At 36.9% G+C, this 15,355-nt stretch overlaps 1 protein-coding gene across 6 annotated transcripts in view; it reads right to left on the reverse strand.

Annotated features, from left to right (window-relative positions):
* FAM185A (family with sequence similarity 185 member A) overlaps positions 1-15,355 on the reverse strand; it is a 74,711-nt gene that overhangs the window by 23,242 nt on the left and 36,114 nt on the right. For all 6 annotated transcript variants that reach the window (XM_019655125.1, XM_019655121.1, XM_019655120.1 and 3 more), the window contains 2 exons: positions 14,386-14,481; positions 10,468-10,602 (listed from right to left, as the gene is read on the reverse strand). In XM_019655125.1, coding sequence (XP_019510670.1) covers positions 10,468-10,602; positions 14,386-14,481 — 231 coding nt within the window. The remainder of the gene's footprint in view (positions 1-10,467; positions 10,603-14,385; positions 14,482-15,355) is intronic.

Consider the following 15,355-nt stretch of genomic DNA (forward strand, 5'->3'; position numbering starts at 1 on the left):
TCGTTTTTTGTTCTTCAGTCTAATTGTGGAGGACGTTGCTTCACTGGCCCAAGTTGGCACCATCATTGCGCTCTTCCCAAGCGAGGCAGATCAGTCGCTGGCTTCTGGACGGCCGCTCACTGCAGCTGCTGGCTGCTAGCCGCTCACGCTGGTTGCTGGCTACACACAGTAGCCCATGGCAACCCACTGCCATAGGAGCTGCAGCCTAAGCCATCATCAGCGACTCACGGCAGCTCAGCTCCAGGTTGAGCTGTTGTTCAGCATCTTAGCTGTGGAGGGCAGTGTCACCGGCCCTCATATGTGGGATCCTAACCGTGGCCCTCTGGCGTCCCAAGCCAGTTCTTAACCATTGCGCCACTCAGCCAGCCCTGTACCAAAGTTTCTTAAGCCAGTCATCTACCGATGGGCATTTTGGTTGTTTCCAAGTCTTAGCTATTGTGAATCATTTTCTAAAATTTTTATAAATGGAATCATACAGTGTGTACATTTTTTTTCAAATTCTGAATTCTATCACTCAGCATAATTATTCTGAGGTTCATTCACATTGTGGCATGTATCAAGTAGTTTCCACATACACACATGCTGATCAGTACTTTGCCAAATGATCATAAGCTCCCTATGCAGCTCCTTCCTTTCTGGAACTCTTTTGTGAACTCTAGCAGCTCTGGTCTCCCTAAATGCTCAGTTCAGCCAGGTCACTCAAGTCGTCTGTTGGGCTCTGCCTGTTATCACACACCACCCCCCAACCCTGCTGCCAGCCCTGCAGCCCAGAAACTCTCTCAACATAATAGGCTGTGGCAATCACAGAGCTCCTTAGGTTTGTTCCCCATCTCTATTCCTGTAGTTCCACGTTTTTTTCTTTCAATCAAGGTAATTAAGGTGTTAAATTGCCTCTGGTGCTTCATAAAATTCTGAATTTAAGACTACAGTCAAATCTGAACTGAGTTATGAATATACTGTCTTAATTCTTCGTATACATTTCTTTGTTGAATCCAAGCACACAAATCAAGAAAGAATCTTTTTCTTTAGTATAGTTTCTTTTCCTTTGTTAGTTCCATATGATGTTCCTACTGCTGAAAAGGTGCTTTTGTATCATCCAATCTTCATGTCAAGTGTTTCTTTTATACAAATTCTTCTTTGAATTCTTGCTTCTCCCTTTAATCTGAGCCATAATCTTCTCTATGTCTTAGAATTCATTGCATCTTTCCCAGAACACAGCTGAATATTCAATGACCTTCCTCTAGAGTTTTTCCTTCTATCTCTCTTGCTATATTTTCAGTATCATCATGACTTCACTTCTCATTAAACTGGTTAAAATCTCTCATCCCAATTGGTAAATCCCTGTGTTAGAAGCATCTCTTTCTTCTAACTCCTCATCATTAAGGGGCTCAGCTCTGTCAGTTTTAATCTCCTCTTTTTATGCCTGTGCTGCATTTGGTAGGTCAGGGTTTCAAGGTACCTGCACCCATAGTTTTTGTATTATACAGAATTTTTCTTTCTTTTTTTAAAGATTTTATTGGGGAATTGGGGGAGGGAACAGCATTGGAGAATCGGGGAAGGGAAACAGACAAGTTGCTGTGCTTTTGTTCTTCAGTCTAGTTGTGGAGGATGTCGCTTCACTGGCCCATGTTGGTATTATTATTGCGCTCTTCCTGGGTGAGGCAGTCGTTCACCAGCCATTGGATGGCTGCTCACGACGCCTCACAACAGCTCACGAAAGCTCACGCCAGTTGCCAGCCAGCCCCACTGCAGCCTATGCCGTCGCTGGCGGCTCACGGCAGCCCAGCTCCAGGTCGAGCTGTTGTTCACCATCTTAGCTGTAGAGGGTGCAGTGTCACTGGCCCTTCATGTGGGATCCGAACCAGGGTCCTGCTGCTCAGAGCTGGCGTCCCAAGCCAAATCTTAACCAGTATGACACTTGGCCGGTCCCAGAATTTCTTTTTCTAGTGATTCAAATAATCATAGAGAAATAACTGAGGGGTGTAAACATCTAACTATTATGATGCTTTGTATACCTGAAACTAATAAAAAAAAAATAAAACATAGAGAAGGAACTGAAAATCCTAAACATTGGTTGCTCTAACTTTATTTTTTACACCACTTAGCATTAATATTAAAGCATCAACAATAGTAAGGTTTTCCCAAAAATCTAAGATTCTTTTCCTTAATATATTATTGGTCCCCTTCCCAATCATGAATTTCTTGCTTATAGAGAGAGAAGCCAATTTCTTCTGCAGCTGTAGAGGCCACACATGGTACTGCTGCTACTAACAAAATACGTACACAGCGATTTTAGCTTAGACAATACTCAAAAAACAAGACAGTTTATAAACCTCCATTCAGGTTGCTTGAAAATAGCTTTCTCTATCTTGCCAACCAGTAATGTACTAGAAGCTCTTCATACATTAGCCTGATTCTGGGGAGACTCTATTCTAATTTGTAAAGTTTATAAATTTCTTCCTATAGAAGTCTTGCGACACATATTAGAACTTGAGGTTGTAGAAACCTTGCTCCTTATTTAATTCCTTTTGCCAGTGAAACTCAGAAAATGTTTCTTTGACCAAGAAATGGGAAATGTCTACCCAATCCCTGTGTAGTTTGGCTTCTATTAAGCGGGAGGAAAAGTTTCTTCTCAGAACATGTTTTCAAACTCTAGCATTTGCTCTCTAAATCTGCCCTGTTCAAATCTACCCAAATAGATTAGTCTCCAAGGTCTTTGGATTAATTAATTTATTTCCCCAAATACCTAGTCAAAATGCATCAGTCATTAATTAACCCCAAATGTACTGGTCTAATCAGCACTAGCTGTGGACAAAGACAGGCCTCTAAGTAACTTACAGAATTTAATTCTTTGGTATTAAAGCAGGCTTAAAAAGCTTCTTGTCTAAGATGAGCTTCTCCTGCACCGCCCCCCCCCCATTATAACAGACACTATTTACATTTGGTTCGGAGGGCTAATTCTGCCACTGCCTATTAGAGCAGATTACACTTCAGTGCTTCATAGCTGGAGGATTCCCTCTTTTACATTATAAACACTACTGACCACCCACTATGGGAAGCACCATGCTAAGTATTTTAGGGAGGGTCAAAGAGGTAAAAAGACATGCTAATACTCAAGAAGCTTACCAGCTGGCCAGGAAAATAAATTATACACTAATGAAACAACATGAAAATAATTATTCTGAAATTGTATTATTTTTAATGCATTTATATCACAAAAAACCCTCTAATACCACACACAATTCCATAACCAAATATTTTAATGTTGTCAACATTCTTTAACTGTTTACAGTCTTCCTTAGACAAAAGTGCAACCCAAGACATCTTGACAACAAATTTTTACTGACAAGAAAATATCTTTGAGTTAGTTTTAATGGTGCCTAGTGTTATATTTTCTCTCAATTACTTGGCATAATAACAAAGACAACCATACTGCAGGTTTTGAACAAGTGTACAATGAATGAATTTTGCCCAAGAAATATTCTTGAAGAGACTTTTTCTTTCTCAATTCTTCTGTCTAATCCCATCCATTGAAATTTTCATTTCAGATACTGTAGTTTTCATTTCTAGAAATTCACTTTTGGTATTTTTTATATCTTCCATGTCTAAACTTTATTCCAACATGTGGAATACAGTTGTAATAACTATTTTATTTTCCTTCTCTAATTCTAACATCTGTGTCTGTTCTGGGTGGGTTTCCATTGATACTACCTTCATTATGGGTCATATTTTTCTCTTTCTTGCCTCTGCATGTCTGATAATCTTTGATTGGATGCCAGATATTGTGAGTTTTATTTTGTTGGGTGCTGAATATTTTTGTATTCCTGTAAACGTTTAGGGATGCAGTTAAATTGCTTGGAAACAGTTTAAGCCTTTCATCTTTTGCTTTTATAATTCGTAAGGCAATTCTGGAAGGGTGCTCAGTCTAGGGCTAATTGTTTCCAACTACTAAGTCCTCTACCAATGCCCCCATGAGTTATGAGTTTTTCCAGTCTGGCAAGTGGCACAGGCATTATTCCTGGACCTGTGTGAGCACCAGGCTCTATCCCCTCTGGTATTTTGTCCTATGAACTCTAGGTGTCTTGTTTTCTGTGAAGTCTCATCATGGTGTCCTCTAATCAGTGTCTGCTGAGTTCCACATTAGATCCCTCTCCCTCTGTACTAACTACAGCATGGAGACCCTTTCAAGGCAGTAAACAGGGGCTTATTTTTCCCCCCATCTCTCAGGGATCACTTTCTTTCTTTGCCTGATGTCTACTGTCTTGGAAACTGTTTTTTCATGTGTTTTATCTGTTTAAAAAATTTTGCTGTTGTTGTTTAGGGTAGAAGGGTAAATCAGACTTATTTATTCTACTACTTGCCTGGAAGACTTCACTGTTTCTTTCTCTCTTCTCCCCCTCCCTCCCTCCTTTCCTCCCTCCATCATGTGCTCTCCTCTTTCTCTATAACTTCTTTTAAAATACTCACAAGAAGTTGCAAAGATACTATAAAGAGGTCCTGTACACCCATGACCCAGTTTCCCCAATGGTGGTATCTTACATAACCATAGTACATTATTAAAACAAGGTTGGCAAAGTACAATTAATTAGACTACAGATCTTACTCAGCTTTCACCATTTTTTGCACACACTCACTTTTTTGTATGTCTTATGTATACTTTTATGATATTTTATCACATGTATAGATTCATATACTCATTATAATCAAGATACAGAATTGTTCTATCACCACAAAGGAAGTCCCCTGTGATATCCCTGTATAGTCTTATCCTCCCTTTCCTTCCCTAACCTTTGGCAACCACTTGTCTGTTCTCCATTTCTATAATTTTGTCATTTCAAGAATGTTATATAAATGGAATCATACAGTATGTAACATTTTGAGACTGGCTTTTTTCACTTAGCATGATTCTCTGAAGTTTCATCCAAGCTGTGCATATCAATAGATTGTTCCTTTTTATTGCTAAATAGTATTCCATTATATGAGCATATAATTTGTGTAACCGTTTAATGGTAGAAGGATATTTTAGTCATTTTCAGTTTTGGGCTATTACAAATAAAGCTATGAATACTTGTGTACAGGTTTTTATGTGAACATTAAGTTTCATTTTTCTAAGATAAATGCCTAGGAGTATAATTGCTGGGTCATATGGTAATTTCATGTTTAGTTTTTTAACAGTCTGCCAGACTGAATACTAATGTGGCTATATCATTTTACATTACCAACCACCAATGCAGGAGAGATCCAATCTCTTCACATCCTTGCCAGCATTTGGTATTATCAGTATCTTTCATGTTAGCCATTCTAATAGGTTTGTAGTAGTATCTCATTCTGGTTTTAATTTGCACTTCACTAACGGCTAGTGATGTTGAATACGTTTTTGTGTTTTTATTAGCCATCACGTATCTTCCATGGTTGTGTTGTTTCTTAAATCTCACATGATTATACTTTTATGTGCATAAATCATTTTTTCTTCAGTACTGGGAAGAGTTCACTTAGGGTATGATTTGGTTGTGGTTTAGTATTTCTTGAATGACTAAAATAAACACAAAACCAAAAACAAACAATAAAAAATACACCAGGCATTACAAACAGAATTCAATTGCTCTAAGATGGGGCCTGAGTTTTGATCTCCAGTCTAAGGGTCAGCAAACTATAGCCAAATTTGGCCTGAAGGCTGTTTTTATGGCCTAAAAGGTAAGAATGACTTTTACATTTTTAAAGAGCTATAAAAAAACAAAAACAAAGAAGAATATGCAACAGAAACCATATGTAGCCTGTAAAATCTAATATATTTACTATCTGGCCTTACAGATAAAGTTTACAGATTAATAGAATCAAAACTTGTCTTTTTTTTTTTGGCAAACATTAACAATGTTGATGTCTAATTATCTGACATTTCCAGGATCTTACACTTTAACAAAATGATGGGGAAACAAAAACACCATAAAAGCACAAAAAACTGAAGGCAGTTCCTTAACTCTCTGTCAAAGTATTTTTAAGCAGACAGCCAATAAGTCAGCAGCATTCTTCATTGTTACTAAAGTTCTTCTGTTATCCTAAAGTATGTCTATAGGACTGACAAATCCATATGCTATCAAGCTTAGAGAAAATAAAAACGTCAGAGTTTTCTAAAAAAATGTACTTCTATGATTCATATGAAAAGACTAGATTTTTTTTCCCATTTGCAGATAAAACAGTGTCTCTAGATCTGAAAAATGCCATCCTATGGGTTTAGTGCCATTTCAACCTCTTTTCCAATCCATGAACCAAATTTCCATCATAAATTACAATACCATTAACTGTATAACTCTCCGGCCCAAAAATATGCTGAATGAGAACTCTCTTCTTGGTTTATTTTGATCTCAAATGAATTTATTTTTTCTTTGTTTTACAAATCCAGTTTGACTAAAATAAAGTGAAGCCAGTGTTACCACCTTCCCTACTAAGACCGTGACAACAATCATTTGGCTAGCAATATAATTTATCTCTAATACTCTCTAAACATCTAAATTGGTGAGCTTTAGGACAAAAGGACAAAAGGACCACATGCATTTTGGGGCTTAGAGAATGGCTTGATATACCACAGTGAGGTTTCACATCTAAGTTGATGAACCACATCTAAAACGTATGAAAGAAGTCAACTTTTTCCTAGAAATATCTTACCTAAACCATTTACTATCTGTTAAGTTTGCCATATATGAACACAGCATGAAAGTTCGAACCAAGGGTCTCATAAGGATTTGAGAATGCACCCCAAAGAATACACATACTGCACAGCTTTTTAGTAGGTAAATGTTTCAGCCCGAGAGAGTCTCAGGCTTTCTTTTGACCTCAGAATAGCCCATAATACTTGTAAATCACTTTAATAATTATACAACATACAGTTGTTTGTCAATGACAGCAACAGCAAGGGAAACCATGAAGCAGGAAATCAAATAAAATTACAGGGCTAAAACATCAAACTTTGTGGCAAGCCTGAGCCCTGAGGACTAAATTTTATGGCATGGCTTCTTGCACAGATCATGCAGAGATTATGGTACAGATACAATCCAGGCCTCTTAAGCAGTGAGGGTATTTCTGTTTCTATGCTTCATAGGCTCTGTAAGAAAGGCCCAGATGAGATGAGCTCAGCTGCCTATAATAACAACTCACATATAAAGCTTTTCATTATTTCCAAAATTGGGTTTCAGATTGAAAATCTCCACAGGAAAAGCAATGTGCTCTAATTTTCTAGGCCTCTTAAATTATTCCATCCACTTGATAAATAAGGTCTGTGGTCTTTTGGGCACCAAACAGTTTTACAATCAAAGTGAACTATGAAAGTTCTCTAAACCCATTAACTTGTTCATACAACTCTCTCCAAAAGAGACTGCTCTGTCTTTATCTGAGGTCCTTCTGTATTATCACTCTAATGGATTTAATCTAATATCAGAGGCAACCTATAGATCTGGTGCCCAACCTTGTAGCATATCATGTGCTACTCTACAAAAGAACTCTGCTGATCAGTACCTAGATTCTTGTGCCATGAACAGGAAATAAACTTCATTCTGCAATTTGAGCCTTGCTGGTTTAGGAAGTAGGGGCTTAGAATGCAAGACATAATAATAAATAACACAAAAAAAACTAAATAGGCTGAGAAGCTTGATAATAACCAATTAGGTAAGCATGCATCTTCCTCATAGCATCCATTTATCTATTTCTTCAACCAAAATTTGTTGAAGGCTTATTTATATATGGAGTTTACGATACATCACTGTGGAGTCCAGGCCACTGAACTCTTAATCCTGAATTACTACAGTGACCTGCTAATTAGCTTTTCCTTCATTCCATCATTGTCTTTTCCAGTCTTTCTCCACTCAACATTCAGTGATCTTTCTAATACTGAATCTGATTATGTGAACCCCAGATTAAAACTTTTCTGTGCCTTTGCAATACAATTAGAATGAAATCCAAATAGGTCCTATATGATGTGACCCCCTCCCAAACTCTCCAGTCTCCTTTTATGTCACTATCACCCTTACTCTCTATTATAGCTATATTGGACTTCTCTCACTTCCTCAAAGTTACAGTGCTAGTCTAATTTAGATGTGCCACCTACATGTTCTCACAGTACTACGTATATACCTTTATTATAACATGTATTCCACTGTACTGTATTTGTCTTGCCTTGCTAGGACATAAACTCCTTGGACTGGCAGAGATGCCATACTTTATTATCTTTGCACTCCTAGGGCCTGACTGACACTGTAGGTAGCTGACTGACCAAATGAAGGAAAATACAGAAGACAGCAGGAGGAGCAGTGAGGCTAGGGAAGAATATTGTTTGTTTTTAAATATATTAAGTTTGAGGTGGTACTGGTTTAGTGTAATGAAATGGGTAAGAACTTAATAAAGAGATCAGGTCTGCAGATACTGATTTTATCCAATGACAGAACTAGGAAGTGTTCTTAAATGATTTAATGAGGCCTTTTTAAAGGCTGAAATGATGAGAATGAGGTTTTAAAACCGAATTAAAACTAAATCTATATTTCAGAAAGGTATATAATTTCATGAGTAACAGAATGAAACATGACAGAATAACTTTATAATTCAAACATTCTTAACACATGTAAAATAATTTGATTATGCTATCATTCAGAACATTATTAAACAAGTTTGTATTTTTACTTTAGATTACTGGAGCCAAAAAAAGGTAATTCTATTGGTTCCTTATCAAACTCAAGAGCTTATTAGATCACAAGAAGTTGATTCTTAGCACACTTAATACGCTTAAATTTTCATCAATTTTTTTTTTTGCTGTTGTTGAACCCGGCAGACTTGTTGTTAAGAGTATGTGCTCTATCCACTGAGCCATCCAGGCGGCAAGCTCAGCTCAAGGTGCCAAGTTCAGTTTTAGTTGTGGGTGGATATAGCCACCATCCCATGTGGGAGTTGAACCAGCAGCCTTGTTAAGAGCACGTGCTCTCACCAGCTAAGCCATCCTGCCACCTGTTGGCAGCTCAGTGGCAGCTCAGATCAGGGTCAGCATCACTGGCCCATGTGGGAATCGAACTGCTGCCCTGCTGCTCAGAGCTCGTGGTCTTAAGCTAACCCTTAACCAACTGAGCCACTCAGCCAGCCCCATCAAATTTTCATTATGTAACTAAAAGTCTGCCCATTAGGCATTCAGTTAGATATGAGAGTGTACAGGTGTTATTTTTATTGCTGTTATGCTTTTAGTTAATATTCTATATTTTTAAGACTGCTTTCTTAACTTTTATGACACACAAAACTGAAGTTTGATATTATGAAGCTTCAGCCACCCCCACAGCCACCAGCACCAGCACCAGCACCACCACCACCAGACACACTTTATTTTTCTAGACATTAGCTCATGAGTTAGCCTAGAGTATAAATGCATGTACAACTTTAATTTCAGTGTCTTTCTTGATGCTGGTAAGATTTAAAGGAAAGCCTCACCAGCATTAATTATTTTTTTACTATGTATATGTATTATCTATACAATAAATATTTTAGAAAGTAGTATTAGTCATCAATGCAGCCAGAGTAATTAGAAAAATGTGCAAAAACTATTCACATTTCTGGAATTGAGAATTTTTTATACTAAAGGAACAAGTTTACAATCTGCAAAATACAAAACCAAATTCCTATTTATTCTAATCATATAAAGAACTTCAAATCTTGCATTATAATATATGTATTTAGTTGATTTTTAAGTCCAAAATTAGAAAACATCTGTGCCATAAAAAAATTTAATGATTTAAAACATTTAAAATTGTAATAAAAAACACATAACATAAAATTTACTATCCTGACCATTTTTAAGTTTATAGTTCAGTGGTGTTTTAAGTATATTCAGCAGATCTCCAGAATTTTTTCATCTTGTAAAACTGAAACTCTATACCCACTGAACAACTCCCCATTTTCCTCTCCCCTTTCTTTCTGTTTCTATGAATCTGGCTACTTTAGATATATCATAGAAGTGGAATCATACAGTATTTTTCTTTTTGTGACTGGCTGAATTTACTTAGTATAATGTCCTCAAGGTTCATTCATGTTGTAGCATATAACAGGGGTTTCTTCCTTTTTAGGGCTGAATAATATTCCACTATGTGTAGTATATAGCACATTTCATTTATCCATTCATCATCCATCAATAGACATTTGGATTGCTTCTACCTCTTGGGTACTGTGAATGAATAATGTTGCTATGAACATGGGTGTGCAAATATCTCTTTGAGATAGGAAAAAATTTCAAATCAGTTTTATCCAATGACAGGACTACTGAGTATTTCAGACTAAATGTCTGCACTGTGTTACTGATAGCAGTTGGAAGCAAAAAAGTGTTAAACACCAAAATATGACAATAGAAAGGAATAAAAGACTAAAACTGCAATTAAGTATATATTTCTACTTATGTATGGACAATGACTACTCATCTTCCATAGCAAAATGCTGCCTCCTTACCAGTAATTATTACACCATCGTCTTTATGAGCTTCAGCCATTTCTTGAACGTGGACTTCTGAGTTCATATCAACCTCTTTCCCTGATAACTGTAAATGAGCTTGAAGCGAAGATGGGACCTTGACAAGAATAGAGCCTGTAATAAGTTTAAAGAAGAGCTTATTAGTGCAAAGAAATCAAAAGTATCAGAACATATTATAAAAATGAATGAATGGGTAGCATTGCTCCTGGCATGCTGTCTTTACTCCTCAGCATATTTTATTTAAACAGTAGTGTCTTTTCCTTACTCCCAGGTGGTCAACATTTCCTTACTCCCAAGGCATTCACAGTAACTTCCATCAAGAGCATGAGTCATTAGGATATTATGAACTACTATTTTTTCTTTTACCGATAGCCCTCATTACCTTATCCAATGCCAGAAAAGTTAGCAATTTACTACACATGTAGCTTGTAGACAGGACTTACCATTTATTGAGCATTTACTAAGAGCCAGACAATTTTAATCTCCATATCAACTTTGACGTATTATTATAATCCTGATTATACAGATGAGAACTTGCTCAAGTTCCCACTAGAGCTAGTATTGGAATCTAGATCCAGTTCAATGACAGCAAACCCACGCTTTTACCCACTGTGGTATTTCACATACTGCTACCTCATTGTATTACAGGACTTGTGTTGTGACCTCACTGATCATTATAACCAGAACCCTAAGCTCTTGTGCTTTTAGTTGTACCTTGCGAGGAGGAGGTAACAATAGTAAAAAAGAGAATAATTGAATTTTGATGGACTAATGTTTCTCAATGGATTACAGTCTTTTGGGTACCAGAGGCAAGACTTTTTCCTACAGTCTTGTAGTAACTCAAGCTTCTAAAGGAAGAAATAAGAAAATGTTCTGTTAGCTATGAATCATTTTTCAAAGCAACTGCATAATTGCAGTGCAAACTCACCAGCATACCCCTGTTTCAGAAGTTTTTCTTTCTCTGTTTCTCACATATTGAAAAAGTACGAGGCTTCTGCCATAAAACATGAACCCCAGCTCTGTGGACAAAGATGGTCAGGGTGACATCCATTGTGAATATTATAAAGATTCCTTTCAGGATGAATGTATTTATGGGCAACTGTTTGCCTTCCAGTTTGGTTAACATCAGCTTCAGTTTCCCTAAGTAATTTCATATCTTCTTAGCACTCTTAACTAGAGCTGCAAGTTTGGGGTAAGACTGATGAACTATTCACAAAAAGAACAAAGCATATCACTACAACTAGTTTATTTATTTAAAAAACAAATTGCTTTTCAGAGTTTAAATGTAAACTACTAACAGGAGACTCCCCATAACAACAGATATGAGGGCTTTAGGGAAAAAAAAACAACACCAAAAACAACTCTGAAAAATTTCCAGATGAATAGAAGACACATGTTTTTCTACCAAACATACTTTAAAGAGTAAAAATAATAGATTTAAAATTTTTTTCTCTAAGACTTTATATCTCTAAATACATCAACTGTGATAATTTTATGAACACTTTTTTCTGTTCTTAAATAAAAGTATCTTAAATCTGAGAGCTTTAAAATTATTAAGCATTGCAAATAGTTTTATCCCCACCTCTTTCCACATCCTTAAAAACAAAACCATCACTACTAAAACTATTACTGTTTGCAAATAAAGAACTGTCATGACTTGAAGACTTTCCCAAATGTCCCCTTTAACACTATCTTTAGAAAGGAAAGTTTTTGTTATATATTCAACCTCTTCTCACTTCATAAACTGCTTCATGGTTACTAACATCAATACTGTTTTTTTAAAAATTAAAAAAGTTTAACAGGTCACCATGTTGGCTTTCATAGGGAGAGAGAAAACAATCATTGTAACATTCTTTTTCGCATGGCAAAATGGAGACGCCCTAAGAGACTCAAGGGGCTGGCTCTTGAGCCTATAGCAAGGTGGTGGCAGGGTTGGAAAGGATTCCAGATGTCTTTACTGACCATTAAGCAACAGAATCCTGAATAACTTTCCATCATTCTAAAAAGTTACTGTTGCCAAATGTAGTGAGAATTGAGGCCTAAAGTAAGACAGAAATCTTTGCTTCCAGTTATCTTTAAGCTTTTGCCAGTAACATGGTTGCAGTAGGAGAAAACACAAAATTATAATCCTAATCAAATTTTGCAACATCACATGCTATTTCAATAGGTTACCAGAACAACATCCTGGATGATACTCAAAAATATTTCAAGTGAGGCCAGCCAAGTGGCTCAGCTGGTTAAGAGCTCGCTTGGGAGCACCAGCTCTGAGCAGCAGGGCTGCGGTTCGGATCCCACATTGAGGGCCAGTGACGCTCGCCCTCTACAGCTGAGATGATGAACAACAGCTCGACCTGGAGTTGGGCTGCTGTGAGTCGCCAGCGAAGGCGTAGGCTGCAGTGGGCTGCCGTGAGCTACATGAGTGGCTGGCAGCCAGCGTGAGCTACCAGGAGCCGCTGTGAGCAGTCGACCAATGACTGGCGACCAATTGCCTCAATGATCATACCAACATGGGCCAGTGAAGCGACGTCCTCCACAACTAGACTGAAGAACAAAAACGGCAATTTGTCTACCTGTCTGTTCCCCTTCCCCGATTCCCCAACACAGTTCCCCTCCCCCCAATTCCCCAATAAAATCTTTTTAAAAATATATTTTAAGTGGATGAATATTAACAATGTTGTTTGTTTTGTTTTACTTTATCCATACAAAATAGGAAATTACTTTCATGTAGGAGCTTTTAATCTGTTACTAGTTACATAAATGTAACTAGTGTGTTTTCTTCTCCTTGTGTCTTCATAATAAGAGAATGCAGTTATATGACTTCGGGCATTTACAAACTACCCTGAACAGCATTATTGAAGCCCTTAGAAATTTAATGAGAACATGATATTATTTAAAGGAAAAAAAACTGACCATGAGAAATCAAATCACACCTGTCACTCAGCAAGAACTTCAGTTTCAGACCTCTGTGTTTGTGATTTTATTTTGACACTGACAAGCAAGCTTCATTGGCAAAAATGTATTAAACCAACATGGCAAAGAAATTACTAACAGCAGGACCAACTGGTCTCTGTAAGGAAGTATTTTCCTTGTCATACATATAGCCCTGTTATGGCCAATATGCAAGAACTTCTAGACTTTAAAATTTTTTTTTATACAGAGCTACGGTTCTTAACTTTCTGCACCCGGGGCCGCTTCAGCCCCCATGGTCAAGATACTCCTAGTACCCAAGCCACTTGCCACCATGCATGTGTGCGGGTATATGTACACAGACTCATATTCAGTCTTCGGATGACTAAAATGTGTATCATTTTTAATGAAAGCCTTGGACCCTTAGAATAAGTGATATATATATATGAGAAATAAGATTATAGAAAGAGATATATCATAAGTCTGGTACTTCAAGAGACTAAGTCAACAATCACTTTAGAGGACCTTCCTGGTGATATTTTTATTTCAGGATTACATTTTAAAAAGTGTTACTGTAGAGTGATGGCCTCAGAAGGTCCTCTTACAAACTGGTAGAAAAGCTTCCAAAAGAACGTATGGGAGTATTTTCCCTCCAAAGAATATTCTATTTCAGACATAAAACTAAACTGAACAACCCAAATATTACCACTAAAAAATTTCACAATAACAGAGAGTCAATACATTACAAGATTATTGTTTGCACTACAAAGGGAAAGGTAGTCCTCATGGCCATCTGTCCCCAAAGTTTCAAAGATTACTGGTCTAAGCGGATTAGTATTCCAGTCTTTAACTCAGGTTCTATCAGAAGAAATTTTCTTGAAATCACTATGTCAGTACTACAGATTAGATAATTTGACCATCTGTTTCCTGAATGTTATATAAAATCCTCCTTACACCATATGTCAAAATAAAACATTCCACTTGGCTAACCTTTATGGGATTTCAATTCCACTTTCCCCAGCTGGCTGACATAAACATCTAAGGCACCCTGATGAGTTGACGCTTTTAGACATCCAGAGGATGAATCTAGGAGGAAAGAAAAAAACCATAAATACAATCATTCTTATTTGAGGAATTAGAATTATAAACTTGAAATAAAAGGCTCTGTTTCAACATTAGGATAAGGAACGAAGTCTTGCAAGGTCTTTTTTTTTTTTCCTCATAACTATATGCCATCTTCTGCTTTAAAATGAAAACAGAAACAGGAATCTAGAATTCTACACCTCAACACCAATAAAAAGTTCCTATGTCTATAGTAACCTGCATAGCTTATCTCTAAACATCTAAGGCAACCTGTCTAAACAAGTTTACTCTAAAACCTAATGCACAGGAAGGGTAGGAGGCAAGAAATGGATCCTTGGCAACACTGAAATATCTAGTTATTATCAAGTTTCAATATTTACTAAAGAATTCTATCTAGTGTACAGTCACATATAAGTAGTAGCGAAGTTAATAAAAATCAAAACCTCTTATATTTTCTCCTTTTAGCAAATTTGCTAGTAATAGAAAGTTCTGCTAAGAGTGAAAGACTACATAAAGTTTTGTTGCATTTCTTAGAGGTACAGAAAAGGGAGCAGAATTACTTGAAGAGTAGGTGAAACTGATTTATATCTAAATATTTCTTTTTAAGTTTCTGGAATTGAACAGATATCTTTCTTTAAGTCAGGGGGAAAATCATGATTAAGGTGGTGTTGATTTGACACTCAAATTTCCTTATGTCATCATTGACTCCAGTTTTCAATCAGGCAACATTTCAAGTTCAAGGGAAAGTTGACAGATAAAGAAGAGAACAATGTTGAAGAGTCAGTGCTAAGTAGCTTCTCCTTTTTCCTCCTCTCCCATGGCATATGAACTTTTAATATTCTATCCAACTGCCATGAGAAGGCCAAACCATATTGTT

The sequence above is a fragment of the Hipposideros armiger genome, unplaced genomic scaffold, assembly GCF_001890085.2.
Source record: "Hipposideros armiger isolate ML-2016 unplaced genomic scaffold, ASM189008v1 scaffold_236, whole genome shotgun sequence".
NCBI classification, from domain to species: Eukaryota; Metazoa; Chordata; class Mammalia; order Chiroptera; family Hipposideridae; genus Hipposideros; species Hipposideros armiger.